The sequence below is a fragment of the Halichoerus grypus genome, chromosome 1 (assembly GCF_964656455.1).
Source record: "Halichoerus grypus chromosome 1, mHalGry1.hap1.1, whole genome shotgun sequence".
Lineage (NCBI taxonomy): Eukaryota > Metazoa > Chordata > Mammalia > Carnivora > Phocidae > Halichoerus > Halichoerus grypus.
The window spans coordinates 54981990-55000735 of NC_135712.1; the positions used below are offsets into that span (position 1 = coordinate 54981990).

Below are 18746 nucleotides of genomic sequence, written 5' to 3' on the forward strand. Positions count from 1 at the left end.
AAAGACATCCATATTAGAGAGAAAAAAGTAAAACTGTCACTATTTACAAATAACATACTACATATAAAAAAACGTAAAGAGATCACCAAAAGACTATTAGAACTAATATATGAATTCGGTAAAGCCTCAAGATACAAAATTAACATACAGAAATTGGCTGTGTTTCAAAGGGAAAAAGAGGGAAAGAGAGACAGAGAAAGAGAGAGAAACAAAGAAATAGACTCTTAACCATAGAGAACTGATGGTTACCAGGGTAGGGGGGCAGTTGGGTTAAATACATGATGGGGATTAAGGAGTGCACTTCTTGTGATGAGCACTGGGTGATGTATGGAAGTGTTGAATTGCTATATTGTACACCTGAAACTAATACAACAGTCTAAAATTAATTAATTAAACAAAGAAGTTGGCTGCATTACTATATGCTAATAATGAGCTATCAGAAAGAGAAATTAAGCAAACAATTCCATTTACAACTGCACCAAAAAGAATAAAATACCCAGAAATAAATTTAACCAATAAGGCACTGATGAAAGAAACTGGAGAAGACAAAAATAAATGGAAAGATATCTCGATGTCATAGACTGGAAGAATTAATATCATTAAAATGTTCATACCACACAAAGCAATCTACACATTCAATGCAATCCTCATCAAAATAAAAATACCAATGACATTTTTCACAAAACTAGAACAAAGAATCCTAAAATTTGAATGGAACCACCCCAAATAGCCAAAGCAATTTTGAGGGGGAAAAACCAAGCTGGAGGTCATGCTTCCAGATTTCAAATATACTGCAAAGCTATAATAATCAGAATAGTATGGTTCTGGTATGAAAACAGACACACAGATCAATGGAAAGGAACAGAGAGCCCAGAAATAAACTCATACATATATGGTCAATTAATCTATGATAAAGGAGGCAAGAACATACAATGGGGAAAATACAATCTCTTCATAAATGGTGTTGGGAAAACTGGACAGCTACATGTGAAAGAACAAACTGGATCACCATCTTATACCGTATACAAACATAAATTCAAAATGGATTAAAGACTTGACCCTAAAACCTGAAACCATGAAACTCCTAGAAGAAAACATAGATGGTAAGCTCTTTGGCATTGGTATTAGCAATATTATTTTAGAACAGTCTCAACAAGCAAGGACCACAAAAGCTAAAATTAATAAATGGGTTTATATCAAACTAAAAAGTTTTTGTACAGCTAAGGAAGCCATGAAGAAAATGAAAAGGCAACCTACTGAATGGGAAAAGGTATTTGCAAATCAAACAATGAATAACAAGTTAATATCCAAAATATGTAAAGAACTTATACAACTTAGTATCAAAAAACAAAACAAAACAAAAAAATAACCTGATTTGAAAATGGGTGAAGCACTTTAATAGACAATTTTCCAAAGAAGACATACAGATGGCCAAGAAACACAAGAAAAGATGTTCAATATCACTACTCACCAGTGAAATGAAAATAAAAACCACAATGAGATATCACCTCACACCTGTCAAACTGGCTACCATCAAAAAGACAAAAAATAATGAGTATTGGCAAAGATGTGGAGAAAAAGAACCCTTGTACACTGTTGGTGGGAATGTAAAATGGTACAGCCACTGTGCAAAACAGTATGGAGGTTCCTCAAAAAATTTAAGAAAGAGGGGCGCCTGGGTGGCTCAGTCATTAAGCGTCTGCCTTCGGCTCAGATCATGATCCCAGAGTCCTGGGATCGAGTCCCGCATCGGGCTCTCTGCTCAGCGGGGAGCCTGCTTCTCCCTCTCCCACTCCCCCTGCTTGTGTTCCCTCTCTCACTGTGTCTCTCTGTCAAATAAATAAAGTCTTTAAAAAAAAAAATTAAGAAAGAATACCATACAACTGAGCAATTCCTCTTCTGGGTATTTATCTGAAGAGAACAAAAACACCATTTCAAAGAGATATATGCACCCCTGTGTTCACTGTAGCATTATTTACAACAGCCAAGATATGGAAGCAACCTGTGTCCATCAACAGATGAAAGGATAAAACAGATGTGGGGGGTGTGTATGTGCATATGTGTATGTACGCATATACCTACACACACACATACACACACACACACACACACACACACACACAAATGGAATATTATTCAGCCATAAAAAAAGAATGAAATCTTGCCATTTGTAAAAACATGGATGGACCTACAGGGTATTAGGCTAAGTAAAGTAAGTCAGACAAAGAAAGACAAAAACCATGTAATTTCATTTATATGTGAAATCTAAAAAACAAATGAACAAGAGAAAACAGAAACAGAGTCACTGATACAATAAACAAAATGTTGATGACCAGAGAAGGGACAGGTTGGGGGCAGGCAAAACAGGTGACAGGGATTAAGAGGGACAAGTTTCCAGTTATAAAATAAATAAGTCATGAGCATGTAATGTATACCATAGGGAATACAGTCAAAATATTGTAATAACTTTGTATGGTGACAGATGATAACTAGACTTATTCAGGGCATATGATAAAGAGATCTATAACTTTAATATTAATATTGATATGAGTGATTGCAAGGCCCCAGGAAAGCTACTACTTTTTCATGAAAAAAAGACAACATAACAAATGTAGGTCTATTATAAAAAGTTAGTGTGGTATAGGGGAAGGAGCAGTGAATGTGAATTGGTAAAGAATCTGAAGCCAGAATATTTGAACTCTTGTCCAGTTGTGACATTTCCTTATCTCTGAAATGGTGATAATTAAACATGACCCACAGTGTCACTGCAAAAGTCAAACACAACAATGCATACAAAAAGGTGTATATATAGACAGCATACAAGCATTAAATGTTTCTCTCAGTAGATATTAAGCTCCTCAAAACCAAAACTAATCTTATCTTTTTTATGCTTTGAACCTAGCACAATCTTAGGACTCATAGAAGACTCTGATGAATATTTTGGTGAGTAAATGAATTATAATCCAGAAACAACACACACACACACACACACACACACACAAAGACTGGTCTCATTGCATGTATAGTTGGGCAAGATGAATTTTATAATATGCAAATGTCAGCTTAAAAAAAGTTTATGCTGGTACAAACTTCCGGTTATAAAATAATTAAGTCATGGGTATGTAATGTACAGCACAGTTAACAATACTGTATTACATATTTGAAAGTTGCTATGAGAGTAGATCTTAAAATTCTCATCACAAGAAAAATTTATAACTATATGTGGTTATGTATGTTCACTAGACTTATTATGGTATAATAAAAAATTTCATGCTAAAATATAAGTGAACCAAATTTGTGTTTGTAAATATGTTCATTCTACACATAAAATAAACCTACACATATATGTATGATTTAATAGTTCAAATATCTTGTGTAAACAGAACACATAAGTGAATTGTGATTTTTGTTTGTTTGTTTTAAGATTTTATTTATTTATTTGACAGAGGAAGAGACAGCGAGAGAGGGAACACAAGCAGGGGGAGTGGGAGAGAGAGAAGCAGGCTTCCCGCGGAGCAGGGAGCCTGATGCAGGGCTCGATCCCAGGACCCTGGGATCATGACCTGAGCCAAAGGCAGACGCCTAATGACTGAGCCACCCAGGTGCCCCAGAATTGTGATTTGTTTAATGGAACTTATCGCAATCAAAGCACCTAAGATTCAGTGGAGTGAAAAATGAATTCCTCCTTGGAATGATTCTTTAACTTCAGAGTGTTCACGGCAGTGTGTTGCTATTATGGCCAAATATTTGTTACACATGATTACTCTTCAGCAAACCTTTCAGAAGCAGTCTGAATTTTATTTACAATAGTAAAAACCTTACTATCAAATTGTAAAAAGATTCTTACTATCAAATCATTTTGACAATTTGAGGGAGAGGGGCATATTGATTTTATAAATAAAAACTCTATGAAGTTAACTGAAAGAAGGTGAGTTACCTGGGTCTGTAGAGGCAATAACATAGGTGTTTTGTTTTAACTCTTTTGGCCTGAATGAATATTCTCATCCAAGGTTCAAAATACAGAACAGACGTGTAGGCTCTGAATGACCATCTCTCTGGAAAACTAGAATAGAAAATATCAAAGGGCACACTGTAGAGGATGCACCAGCAAATCTTGCAACACTCACATACCTCATTAAGCAGGCCTTTAAATACACAGGGCTACATAAATCACCTACCCTTTGATTAGAACTGAATTTTTGTTGGCAACTGATGCTAAGTAGACTTACACCAGCAATAGAAAATCCACTTCCCATTAAAGCTATTGGATCAGAAGGGCAAAACCAAGTCAAACAAATAAAACTATCCCCCTGCTCAAACATAACAACAACAAAAATCTAGGCCCCCATCAATAAGAAACATTCCCATGAAGTTACTGTAAACAGAGAAATACAATAAAAATGTTTCATTTGCATTAGAAATTATGAACAATAAATATAAAACTTCATTCTGTAAATGCAGTTAAGTATTAAGTATTTATGGCCAACTGAGGGGAGAAGTCTGACAACCTGACAAGTGAGAGGATAAAGGAGAAAAATGAAGGACAGAAAGGCAATAAAGTGGGAGCAGGCAGAGCGTCAAGAGCCTTACGGAGAAAACTACTCTTGTAAAAGTGCACGTTGCTGGGAAGTCACAGCGGTGCCATATACTAACTCCAGGGACCTTCGATATTAGAGTCCATTTATGAACTGTAAATCCTCTCCAATTAGACGAGAAATAAAGATCAATAACAAGCCCAGCTACGCTGAGGAAATAGCATTCTTTACCTACTGAGCCCCAGAAAAGGCTTCTATGAAGATCAAATAGAAAGCAGGGAGCCCTACACCCACCATGTTGACAGTCCTACCCCAGTCCAAAGGGAGACAAAGATGATGGAAAGGAAACAGAAAGCCTGTCTAAGGGGGGACAGCTCAACTGAGTCGCAGACCACTGCCAGTTACTTCATGAGAGAGGGCAGAGCTCCAAGGAATTTACCCAATTGAAGATAAAGCCTGTAAGAAATCCAAGGATTTTGGGCGCCTGCGTGGCTCAGTCATTAAGCGTCTGCCTTTCGCTCAGGTCATGATCCCAGGGTCCTGGGATGGACCCGGCGTCGGGCTCCCTGCTCAGCGGGAAGCCTGCTTCTCCCTCTCCCACTCCCCCTGCTTGTGTTCCCTCTCTCACTGTGTCTCTCTCTGTCTCTGTCAAATAAATAAATAAAAATCTTAAAAAAAAAGAAAGAAAGAAAGAAAGAAAGAAAGAAATCCAAGGATCTCCTGGTTGGCCACAAGTTCCTTCAGGATTTCTTTTAATTGTTTAAAAAGTAATTCTTTTCAAGTAAGACTTAGTAGAATTTCCCAATAAAAGATATAGAAAAGTATCTGGTGCATGGATATTATTCTGTAAATACTAATGCATCTTTAACATGGCCAGAGAGGCTATCTGCATTACGGTGTAGCATCATAATACTGGAGCTGACTGTGAGTACACCAGAAGTTGCACAATCAAGTAAATCCCCACCTGTTAAAAGAAAAAGGAAAAAAAAACAAAGTCACCTTGGGACACTATAAATATTCCAAGGACTTCAAATCCTTTCTGGATCTGTTGATTAAAAATTGCCCTTAGACTGGGGTGCCTGGGTGGTTCAGTCGTTAAGCGTCTGCCTTCGGCTCAGGTCATGATCCCAGGGTCCTGGGATCGAGTCCCGCATCAGGCTCCCTGCTTGGCGGGAAGCCTGCTTCTCCCTCTCCCACTCCCCCTGCTTGTGTTCCCTCTCTCGCTGTCTCTCTGTCAAATAAATAAATCTTTAAAAAAAAAAAAATTGCCCTTAGAGCCAGTAGCTTTCTTTGACTCTCCTAAGAGCTAACACATTTTTGTCATTTGAAAGTAAAAGTCAAAAGTAACTCAGAGCCAAGTTTGAGAATTTGAGAAATAATGATGAGAGATCAAACTGGGTTAGAAGAGTTTGGATTTTAAAAATATATATACAAAAACAAAATAAGGAAACTGGTACTTCTACAATTTGATAGCTCAATTCTTGTCCTCATCCAATAAATATCTATAGGTAAACAGTCACAGCAGGTGTGTTGGTGATCCTCACCTCCTCTATGCTAGGAAATTCACTGGAAGGGCTCATGGGACTTAGCATAGAGTTATACTTATGGCTAAGTTTTATCACAGCGATGCAGTAAGGATATACAATGGATCATAACAGGAAGAGATAGGTGGGGCCTGGAGGAATCCGACTGCAGCTTTCTTGTGTGTTCTCCCTCTCGTGAAGGGTCAGAGCACATTCTTCCCCCACCTATGAAAATGCAGCAACACGTGTGTGATGTTTCTGCCTAGGGAAGCCCATTAGAGACAGCACTGAAGGGTTTCATTGGGAGTTGGTCAGCTAGCATGTACCAAAATTCCAGCATAAACCACACTGTCTGCATAGTCTAGATATAGTGAGCCAACCTTATTAGTTAGGGAGTTTTCTATCAGTGTGGGAAACTTGACCAGCCAAGGGCCAACCTTGAAAGCAAGACTTTCTGTGGACGAAAGCCTTCCATGTTAACCCTCTTACATACACGTGCCACTTTCGAACGTTCCTAGTTATTTGTAACAAACAGAATGGCAATACTTCTTATGTTATTGTGATGTCTGTGATGGAAAGAAGACAAAAGCGGCTAAATATAAAAGCTACATATGAAATAGGTAACCCAAATATAACTTTTGAACTTCTTCATGTGATGGATAAGGTCCTTCATGATCTGGCCACCACTTAAGTCCCCAGCCCCATCACTGGCCAGCCGTAGTTAGTGTGGGCATCGAGGACCATGCTCAGGTCTCCAGATACGGGTCATGCTTTCTTATACCCAGGCCTTAGCACATTCAATTCCTTGGCCATTTTTGGTTAGTCCCTTTTCCCCCTTCACAATGCAACTTGAGATCTCCTGTCCCCCTGAAGCCTTCCCTCACTCCCCAAGATTGGGTGAACCACATGGCTCTGGTGCTCCCTTTCTTCTGTGGCTCCCCATCACAGCACTTGCCACCTAGAGGTGTCACTGTCTTTATTTATCTGTACCCCCTTCATGTTGTAAGCCCCATGAGGCTTACATATTTATTTATCATCAATAAATATTTGTTGAATCAATGTTGATTATTCAGGACTTCCTTGGCTTAACTTAGAATGGACAACAGGGGGTTCCCTTTACAAGAAAGACTTTTAAATGACCGATCATCTTCAATGGTGATGCTTTCAATCTTTATAAATAAAGCCATTCACTTAGGAAACTGAAATACAAATGTACTAAGTTGTCTTCAAAAGATCTAAGAAAAAAAATACTGTTATTCCCCACCCACCAGGAACTACTCCACATATTTTTTTTCAAGAAGTGTTCTCTTGTTTACTACTAAATGTCTTTCTTTTCTGTCTTGGACTTTGCAGAAGTGCCCATATCTCTATCTTTGCCTGTATCTCTCTCTCTCTCATTTTCTATTTAACTGGTATAATAAACTAAAGAAAGGAAGAGAGAGTCCCGCCCAACACACACACACACACACGCACGCACGCGCGCGCGACAGATCTGGGGAAAGAAGAGTGTTTTAAGCCAGAAACTGGTTTGAAAGTTTGTGGAATAGCCTATGCATTTGTCTCCAGCTCAGCATTTGGGTATTCTTATAAAGGCTCTAATTCCGCCTCCAGCTGTGGCTGTGGCCTCATGTGGCCTCTTTCTCCTCCCAATCTATGCACATTGTTCTGCTGCTGTTTTAAGGGTTGCTCTATACACTGCATATCGTGGGTAGATCGGTGGGGTCACCAATCTGTTAAGGACAGGAGAGGGGCCCAAAAGAGAGGTCCTGTGGCCAGCGTCCTATCTCCTTTACCTTCCAATTCAGGTTCTCTGCGGCTGGAATCTGAGAATGTAAATTTTTTAAAGCTACCCAGGTGATTCCTTTAACTCTGCAAGTTTTGAGAACCACTGCTTGGTAGACCTACCGGACAAGGTAGTATGTAAGAAAGGTTGCCTGAAAGAGAGAAGCAGGTGTTTGGATGCAGGACGCCCTTTACATTTACCCACAATGGGTACACAGAAAACGGACTCCCACTGAACTGCCCTTGTAAGGTCACAGTTGAAAAAATGACTCTAAACTCCAGGCATTAAATCAGATTCCTTTTGGAATATCTCAGAAGTGCCATATTTTTATTCATGAAAATACTGCATATTATAACCAAAATTGTTTTCTGAATTTATTGCTAAATTCCCTACAAAATGTCTGAGGAGTTCTTAAGGTTGAAATTAACAAGGCCTATGTTATCTTGAATATAAAGAAGTGCATAAAGGTTTTTAACTAGTTTAAATTCTGAACTATGAAGGGGCTAACCAAATTTAATCTTAGGGTGGATTATACCTAAGAGAAATGTCAACTCAAAGAGGTAATTTCAAAGAAGAGTTATAAGCTACGCAAAGTAATGAAAGTGCCTCTGTCATACCCGCAGGATGGCAAGCAGCACATTACAATTTGAAGCTGTAACTTTTGATGTGTTCCCAGCCAGCTCAGTTAAGACAGAAACTAGAGACATTATGGAATGCTGCCCAATGCCCGTCAATTTAGGAACACACGGGCAACGTGGCATCTAATTTCAAAACATTACTTAGCACAAAATTTCAACTCCATTATTCCATATTATATCACCATTCCCAGAGCTGTTTTTTAAGATGGGTTCCCCTAGCTTCCCGAGATCGTAAGCCATGATGGATTCCGGGGGTACAACAGGCCCCTTCCACGACAGCCAATTCCATGACATGCCTTTTTTAGGAGAGTCTGTGCTTTCTTGCGTTTTCTCATAAAGCGGAATATGTAAAATATTCACAATGTTAAAAAGACAAGTCACAAAAGCAACATGGCACAGGGAAATCACATGCATAATAGAACAGGTACAATGCTCACATGGTCTCAACCCCCAAAAAGGGAATCAGGAAAAAATGTTAGAGGAGTGATCAAGTCTTCACAATATGGTACTGAAAAGAGATTTCAAAGGTAACAGAAGCACTTTACAAAATTTCCTAAAACTCCCTCTCCCCCCTCAATAAAGCTCCCCAATGATCTTCAAGGATGGAGCACAGAAGCCACTACAAAGAGTGCCAGTGTCTTCTGATGAAAGTATCTACATATCCTCAGAAAATTACCTAGACACCGGCATTCAGTTCAGTTTGTTGCTTGTTATGTATCAGACAGTGGGTTAGTTTACAGAGCACTATAATGGTAAGTGCTAGAAAGAAGTGTTGTAGGGGAAAGCAGAATGAAGAGAACTGAAATGCACTCAGAACCTCCATGTGCCGGGTACTGAGACTATTCTAGTTCTACAACAGTCGTATTAAGTAGATGACCTTATATATAGCCTCATTTTGTAGATGAAAACACTGACGTTCAGAGACCATAGAGAACTTATCACTAGAATGAAAGCTCTCCCAACAGAATTCAAGCCATGTGGGGGAAGAGATATTTGTGTTTTGTTCCCTCATATATCCCCGGCTTCTAAAACAGGGCCTGACACTCAATAAGTATCTACTGAAGGAGTGAACGTAAAATGAACCCATCTACAGTCAGACAGCTACTCGGGGGGAAGAAGCAGGATTTGAGACCTGTTCTAAGCAACTACAGAGTCCATTCTTTCTCTAACATAACGTCCAGGGATGACTGGCCTAAAGCAGGGTGCCACAATGTGACTTGGAGTGGGAGTCAGAAGTTGGACTGGGCAGCCCCACCCCCACAGACCCTGCCTGCCTGTGAGGCTGAGGTTCTGGTTCCTTCAACTTAATCCACAGAACTGGACTCAAGGGTCTGGTGTCCACATTTTCTAATTTTGTATGTACCTTACTACACACAGAAAAAGTTAATATGGCAACAGACTGCAAATGCCCCCCACCCCACCCCTGCCATCTTCAATTAACCCTCGTGTCTCTGCTGACAGACCATGCCATTATGTAAAGGACTATTTTTTAAAAAAATCAAAGACAGGCTATGGTGCTATGGTGAGCGCTGTGAATTGTGTAAGACTGTTGAATCACAGACCTGTACCTCTGAAACAAATAACACATTATATGTTAAAAAAAAAAAAAAAGAAGAAGATAGTAGGAAGTGAAAAATGAAGGGGGGGAAATCGGAGGGGGAGAAGAACCATGAGAGACTATGGACTCTGAGAAACAAACTGAGGGTTCTAGAGGGGAGGGGGTGGGGGGATGGGTTAGCCTGGTGATGGGTATTGAGGAGGGTGGAGCACTGGGTGTTGTACGCAAACAATGAATCATGGAACACTACATCAAAAACTAATGAGGTAATGTATGGTGACTAACCTAATAATAAAAAAAAAAAAATCAAGGACAGGTTGGTAACTATGAATACATATTTGTCTCCTGCTGAAACCCAAGGAAGAATAGTAAGGAGGCCCCTGTGCCTAAAGAAGAATGGGAGGAGAGAGGAAGTCAGATAGCATGCAGGATGCTGCAGACCTTCATTTTTCCTCTGAGTGTAATGGGAAGTCATTGAGGAATCTTGTACAGAGAATTTTTAAAAGACCGCTCTGGCTGCTACAGAGCGGTAAGGGTGACAGAGTTTTCACAGGGTGAAGGGTGGAAGCAGAGAGACCTGTGGCTTGGCGGGAGGCTCTCTATAACCCCAGGGAGACATGACGGTGGCCTGAACAAGGATCATAGCAGTAGAGGAGGTGATAATTGGTCGGGTCTGGATCTAGTTGAAGGCAGAGCCAATGTGAAATAAGCAAGTTAGAAGTGTCCTCCAAGAATCCTCAGGACAAGAGTCCTGAGTAAGAAGAATGTTTAAAAAGTCAAAACTCACAGATAGACACATTGTGGAATTTTAAAGTTAAGAGAACTCCTAAAAGCTATCCAAGGGGGAAAAATTAGCAATTTACAAAAATTTAGTAATCACATCTGGGTCAGACTTCTCATTAACATCATGGATTCAAGAAGTCAAATGCACAATAAGTTCTGAGGGAAACTTTTTTTTTTAAGATTTTATTTATTTATTTGTCAGAGAGAATGAGAGAGAGAGAGAGAGGCAGGCAGAGGGAGAAGCAGTCTCCCCGCTGAGCAAGGAGCCCAATGTGGGACTCGATCCCAGGACACTGGGATCAGGATCTAAACTGAAGGCAGATGCTTAACCAACCAACCAACCACCCAGGCGTCCCGGAAACTTTTTTTTTTTTTTTTTAAGTAGGCTCCACACCCAGCGTGGAGCCCAATGCAGGGCTTGAACTCACAACCCTGAGATGAAGACCTGAACTGAGATCAAGAGTCAAACGTTTAACCTACTGAGTCACCCAGGTGCCCCTGGGAAACTATTTTTTGAATCAATGTTTCTTCATTCATTTAAACAAATATTGAGGAGGAAAGGAAAAATAAAGACACTTTTAAGATATAAAGATTCCAAAAATTTACCTCAAATGGACTTTGAAATAATTATTTGAGGATATAATCCAGCAAAGGAACTAATGAGTAAATGAAAAAGGTAAAGGATGAAATATGCTGTGGTAAGCAAAGAAAAATAATAAATCTTATAATTTAGTCTAAATATTTATGCAGGCTGTCACATAATATTATAAAATGTTATAAAGAAATCCAAACACAATAATCAGAAAAGGTAGAACTGGTATGGGAGAGAAATAAAGCATATTAAGGCCTTGACTTATTTGTGAGATGAGATAGATATTAACTCTACATTTTGATAAGAAAACTAGTTTTAGATATGTTTATTTAAAATGTAAAGGTAATCTACTGTGAAAAATAGAATGGAACAAATAATTTTCAAACTACTGGAATAGAAAAAAAATGAACCTTCCCTCCTGGCAAAAAAAAAAAAAAATCACAACTCAACCAATCTCACAAAAGGGGAGAAAATATAAGGCAGAACAAAATTAAACAAACAAACCCAAGTGCAAACCAATGACAACAAAGAAGCAAATTAAATATAAAACATAAAATGAGAAGGCAGAGGAAGTCCAGCTTTAGCAGATGTCATAAGTGTAAACTAGATAAATTTCCTATTAAAAGATAGAAGCACTTAGACTGAGTCACAAATCTAGTTATATGCCATTTATAAGAGACAAACTGAAAATTAAACAACACTGTTGAGAATAAAGCAGTGGAAAAATATATGGTAAGAAAAGTTAATCAAAATAAAGCAAACATAGGTTACTGCTAGACAAAAATAGAAACAAAGTTATTAGAAAGCATTAACTGAAACATAGAGGGATATTTTATATTAATAAAGGTTCACTTAAACAAAATGTGTATGTGCCATAAATCTAATGACTCAGAAACAGATACAGCAAAAATTGGAAGAAATAAAGAAACATGGACAAAACCATAGACACCGTAAGATATTATTACTGTTCTCAGAAATTGAGGGATTGTGGAGGCGGGGGGGGGGGGGGGGGGAGAAATAGAAGATCTAAATAACAATAAAAAGCTTGATGTTGGGGTGCCTGGGTGGCTCAGTCGTTAAGCGTCTGCCTTCAGCTCGGGTCATGATCCCAGGGTCCTGGGATCGAGCCCCACATCGGGCTCCCTGCTCCGCGGGAGGCCTGCTTCTCCCTCTCCCACTCCCCCTGCTTGTGTTCCCTCTCTCGCTGTGTCTCTCTCTGTCAAATAAATAAAATCTCAAAAAAAAAAAAAAAAAAAGCTTGATGTTACAGAATCTTTTTCAGAGATTCACAGTTTTTCTAATGTTTAAAACATTAGGCCACAAGAAATCTCAACAAATTTCAAAGAGCAGATATAATGCAAACTACATTCTCTGCAACAATAAAAAGATATTTGACACCACCCCCGAAAAACCTATGTACTTGTAGATTTTTAAAAATACTTTTTAAAAGTCATTCCTGAGCTAAAGAGAAAATCAAAATGGAATTTATAAATTATTTAGAAATAAGCAATAATGAATAAATCCTAAAAAAAAAAGCGGGGTGGGGGGCACCTAGGTGGCACAGTTGGTTGGGGGATCAACACTTGGTTTCAGCTCAGGTTGTGATCTCAGGGTCATAGGATTGAGCCCCACATCGGGCTCTATGCTCAGGGAGTCTGCTACTCTCCCGCTGCCCCTCCCTCCCCCCATTTGCTCTGTCTCTCTTTCAAATAAATAAATGAATCTTTAAAAAAAAAAAAAGAAAGAAAGAAAGAAGCAATAATGATAGTTCTATTTTTTAAACCTGTAGAATAGAGCCATAATGAGGGGGGTGGGGCTGGGAGGATGTGTAAAAGCCTGTTACTTAGATTAGAAAATGAGACTGAAAATTAACTAAGAAAAGATACACCTCAAGGAAGCAGAAAAAGTAAAATAAATCCAAAGAACATAGGAGAAAATAAAGAAATATGTAATTAATATAAACCTAGTAGACTTAAAAAGAACCCAAAATCATTTTGTTTTTAAAGACAGTTGAAACAATTAAATCTCTCTGGCCAAGAAAAAGAGACAGCATAATATGCAATAAAAGTAGTAAAAGTGGACACAACTATAGGATTGGGGAAAACAGAAATTTTCAAAGAATATTTTATATAAACTCCTTATCAACAAATTTGCAAATCTAAATAAAATGAATGCTCTTATAAGAAATTATAAATGACAAATTTGACCCCAAAATTTAAAAATCTGAATAGATTAACAGTTATAGCACAATTCAAAAGTAATTAAAGTAAAAACAAAAACAAAAAAGTGATAAGACGACAGATTTTACAAAGAATTTCTACCAAACCTACAGGCAAACAAAGACTCATTTTACATAAATTCTTCCAAATCAACGAAAGAGGTGAAGAACTTCTCAACTCACTCTACCATAATCTATACACCGATACTAAATAAGGTAAGGATAATAAAACCATAATTATAGCCCAGTCTCACGTGTAAGCATAAGGGCAAAAAATATTAAATAAAATACTAGTGAAATTAACACAGTGAATACTACATCATGAACTAGTTGGGTTTATTTGAGGAATGGAAGAATGATAGTTCAATATCACAAACTTTACTAGAATAATATACTACTTTAACAGATTAAAAGAGAAAAACAAAACCAAATCACCTCAACAGATGTCAAACAGCATTGACGAAAACTTAACACCAATTTCCTGATGTGAAAAATAAGTAAAAGTCACTCAATAAACTAGAAATAAAATGACTTCCTAAGTTCGACAAAAGGCATTGATTAAAAGGAATAATAACTAGAACAAATATCATACCTAATGGTCAAAGATAAAAGAATTCCATTAAGACAGAAACAAACCAAAAATCACATCTGTCATTATCACTCTTAGTTAACTAGTTAAAACAAGAAAACAGAATGAGTAATAGAAATGAAGACACAAAACCATCACTATTTGCAAATAAAGACTAAACAGAAAATCCAACTGAAAACTATTAAAATAAAAGAATTCAATAAATGGCAAGATACAAAATCCACAAAGTCAATAGTTTTGGGATGCCTGGGTAGCTCAGTCAGGTAAGCATCCAACTCTTGATTTCAGCTCAGATCATGACCTCAAGGTTGTAGGATCAAGTGGAGTCTGTTTTAGAGACTCTCTCCCTCTCCCAGTGCCCTTCCCCCACTCACTCTTTCTAAAATAAATAAAATCTTAAAAAAAAAAAGGTCAATGGTTTTCCTATCTGCACATTAACAAATAAATAATTAGAAAAAGCAATAGAGAAAAAATCTTATTTGAGTGCCCAGAAGAGTCATAATACCTATGAACTTAACAAGAAATGTTTAAGTCCTATGAAGATATAATAATATCCAACAATTACTGAGTATTAACTCTGTGCCAGGTAGTGGTCTAAGCACTTTTCAGTTCATACAGTATGTAAGCTTCACAACAACCCTGTGATATGTTACTATTAACACTACTGCTATTATTATTGCCATTTTTGGATATGAAAATTGAGGCTCTGTAAGGTTAACTACCTTCCCCATATTAACACAGCTTATAGAACTATAAATTGAACTCATACAGTCTAACTTTCAAAGTCTTGTTCTTAACTACTATGATATATACGATGATGTAAAACTCCACTCAACTATATAAAAGACTGAAATAAGAACCAAAACATAAATATGTCAGTTTTCCCCCCAATTAATCCATAAATTCAATGGACTACCAATCAAAATCCCAAGAGCATTTTTTGTAATAAAACTTGAAAAGCTGATTTTGAAATTCATATGGAAAAGAACATCTGCAAGAACAATCATAATATTTTTAAAAAGGACAGTGAAGGAGTACGTGCCCTACCAAATAGCAAAACACATTATAAAGGCTATAGCAATTAAAAAGTTTTAATGAAGCGAGAATAGAAAAAAATATATGAAAAGAAATAGGCCATCTAGAAACAGATCCATATATGATGAGAATTTAGTTTATATTAGTGATGCATCTCAAACAAGTAAGAAAGGCTGAACTATTTTTAAAATGCTATATCCATTAGAAAATATTAATCTGTCCTCCCCCATGTACATGCTATGTTCAAAAAACAAATTCCAGATAGATTAAAAAGCTACAGAAATAAACTACGAATATTAAAAGAAATGATAAGAAAATATATTTGTTAAAGAACACCTATCCGAGTCTAGAAATGCGAAAGAAACTCATAAAGAAATATATTGCAGGTTTGACCTCAAAATATCAAAAATTGCTGTTAGACAAAGGACAATACTAACAATTTTAAAAGTCAAGTGGGGAGAGAGGAGGGAGGGTGTATGTGGCTATAAAAGGCAACAGCGGGGCGCCTGGGTGGCTCAGTCATTAAGCATCTGCCTTCCGCTCAGGTCATGATCCCAGGGTCCTGGGATTGAGCCACGCGTCGGGCTCCCTGCTCAGCGGGAAGACTGCTTCTCCCTCTCCTGCTATGTCTCTCTCTGTCAAATAAATAAATAAAATCTTAAAAAAAAAAAAGGCAACAGGAAGGGGACACCTGGGTGGCTCAGTTAAACGGGGCTGCCTTTGGCTCATGCCATATCGGGGCTCCCTGCTCAGCGGGAAGTCTGCTTCTCCCTCTGCTGCTACTCCTGCTTGTGCTTTTTCACTCACGCTCTCTCTCTCCCTCTCTCAAATAAATGAATAAAATTTAAAAAAAAAAGAAAGAAAAAGAAAAAGGCAACAAGAAGGATCCTTGTGCTGATGTACTGGTGGATTTGCACCAGGCTAGGTAGATTGCATCAATGTCAATATCCTGGTTGTGATATTGTACTCCAAGTTTAGCAAAGTAACAGCAATGGGGAACCTGAGCAAAGGGTACACAGGATTTCTCTCTATTATTTCTTATAACTGCTTATGAGCCTACAATTACCTAAATACAATTTTAATTAAAAAAAGATCAAGTGTCGAGGCAGCTGGGTGGCTCAGTCAGTTAAGCAGCCAACTCTTGGTTTCAGCTCAGGTCATGATCTTGGAGTCCTGGGATCAAGACCTGTATCAGGCTCTGCACTCAGTGGAGAGTCTGCTTGAGATTCTCTCTCCCTTCCCTCTGCACCTCCCTGCTGCTTGCCTGCTCTCTCTTTCTCTCTCTCAAATAAATAAAATCTTAAAAAAATATATCAGCATTGTTCAAATAGTGAAAAAGTGAAGTCTAAGTTCCCATCATCAGTAAGGGAGTACTGATGTACAATATATCAATGTAAAATAACTGAATATTATGCAAAAACTGTTATACAACAATGTATAGTAATTTATTACTTTACAGACATTTTTTAAAAAATCATTTTAAAAAATGAGGACTACAATTATCCAATAAAAGAAACCAGGATTCCTTGGAGAAATAGCTGATTGCATTACAGCAACAGAAGAAGTATAATATGAGCCTGGAACATCTTATGATGCCAAAAAATGTTTAAAAATGATGGTGATATGTCGAACACAAAAGCCAGCTTGAACCGCATGCAGAATGAAACTGGACCATTTCCTTACACTCTACACAAAAATAGACTCAAAATGGATGGGAGACCTAAATGTGAGACAGGAATCCGTTCAAATCCTTGAGAACACAGGCAGCAACATCTTCAACCTCAGCTGCAGCAACTTCTTGCTAGACACGTCTCCAAAGGCAAAGGAAACAAAGGCAAAAATGAACTATTGGGACTTCATCAAGATAAAAAGCTTCTGCACAGCAAAGGAAACAGTCAACAAAACCAAAAGACAACCGACAGAATGGGAGAAGATATTTGCAAATGACGTATCAGATAAAGGGCTAGTATCCAAGATCTATAAAGAACTTATCAAACTCAACACCCAAAGAACAAATAATCCAATCAAGAAATAGGCAGAAGGCATGAACAGACATTTCTCCAAAGAAGACATCCAAATGGCCAAGAGACACATGAAAAAGTGCTCAACATCACCTGACATCAGGGAAATACAAATCAAAACCACAATGAGATACCACCTCACACCAGTCAGAATGGCTAAAATTAACAAGTCAGGAAATGACAGATGTTGGCAGGGATGCAGAGAAAGGGGAACTGAACCCTCTTACCTGTTGGTGGGAATGCAAGCTGGTGCATCCACTCTGGAAAACAGTATGGAGGTTCCTCAAAAAGTTGAAAATAGAGCTGCCCTACGACCCAGCCATTGCACTACTAGGGATTTACCCCAAAGATACAAATGTAGTGATCTGAAGGGGCACATGCACCCCAATGTTTATAGCAGCAGTGTCCACAATAGCCAAACTATGGAAAGAGCCCAGATGTCCATCAACAGATGAATGGATAAAGAAGATGTGGCATTTATACACATAATGAATAAAGAAGATGTGGTATATATATATATATATACACACACACACACAAACACACACAATGGAATATTACTTAACCATCAAAAAAATGAAATCTTGCCATTTGCATTGACATGATGGAACTAGAGGGTATTATGCTAAGTGAAATAAGTCAATCAGAGAAAGACAATTATCATATGATCTCACTGATACGTGGAATTTTAGAAACAAGGCAGAGGATCACAGGGGAAGAGAGGAAAAAAATAAAACAAAGACAAAATCATAGAGGGAGAAAAACTATAAGAGACTCTTAATCATAGGAAAAAACCTGCTGGAGGGGAGGCAGGTGGAGGGGCGGGGTAACTGGGTGATGGACATTAAGGAGAGCACGTGATGTAATGAGCACCGGGTATTACAGAAGTCTGATGAATCACTGACCTCTACCTCTGAAACTAATAAGACACTATATGTTAATTGATTGAATTTAAATTAAAAAATAAAAAAGCCAGCTTGAACAGGCTCCCACTAGCCAAATCTAAGACAACTTCAGCCACAAAATACTGGTAGTGACAGATTATTACCCTTAAAATTAAAAGGAATGCATGGATCCCTACCATGCATAAAGAGAAGGAGAGGGAGAGGAAGAATGATAAAACAAGTGTGAGAGTATCAACATCTGGGGAATCTGAGGGAAAGGTATATTGGAATTCTTTGTATTATCTTTACAACCCTGTTGAAAAGTCTAAATTACATCAAAAGAAAAAGCTAAGAAAAAAAAAAAAGTATGACTTTAATACAAACTGACAAATACTGAAAAATCTAGATGACATATTTAAAAAACCCAAGTTGCAGAATGACTTCTATAAAAGAGAGATTGGGGGGAGGGCGCGCTGGAGTAGAGAATGAGAAAGCACCGTTACACTGATTGATGTATTTATGCATGTTTGAGTAGTTTTCAATCAACTCATATTTGTGTACCACAGAGGCCCACTCCACCCACTGCC

General features: G+C 38.0%; 1 protein-coding gene across 1 annotated transcript in view; it reads right to left on the reverse strand.

The window, feature by feature from the left end:
• MORC1 (MORC family CW-type zinc finger 1) overlaps window positions 1-18746 on the reverse strand; it is a 167613-nt gene that overhangs the window by 124914 nt on the left and 23953 nt on the right. The window contains exon 9 of the mRNA XM_078058941.1: window positions 3938-4063. Within this exon, the coding sequence (XP_077915067.1) occupies window positions 3938-4063 (126 nt within the window). The remainder of the gene's footprint in view (window positions 1-3937; window positions 4064-18746) is intronic.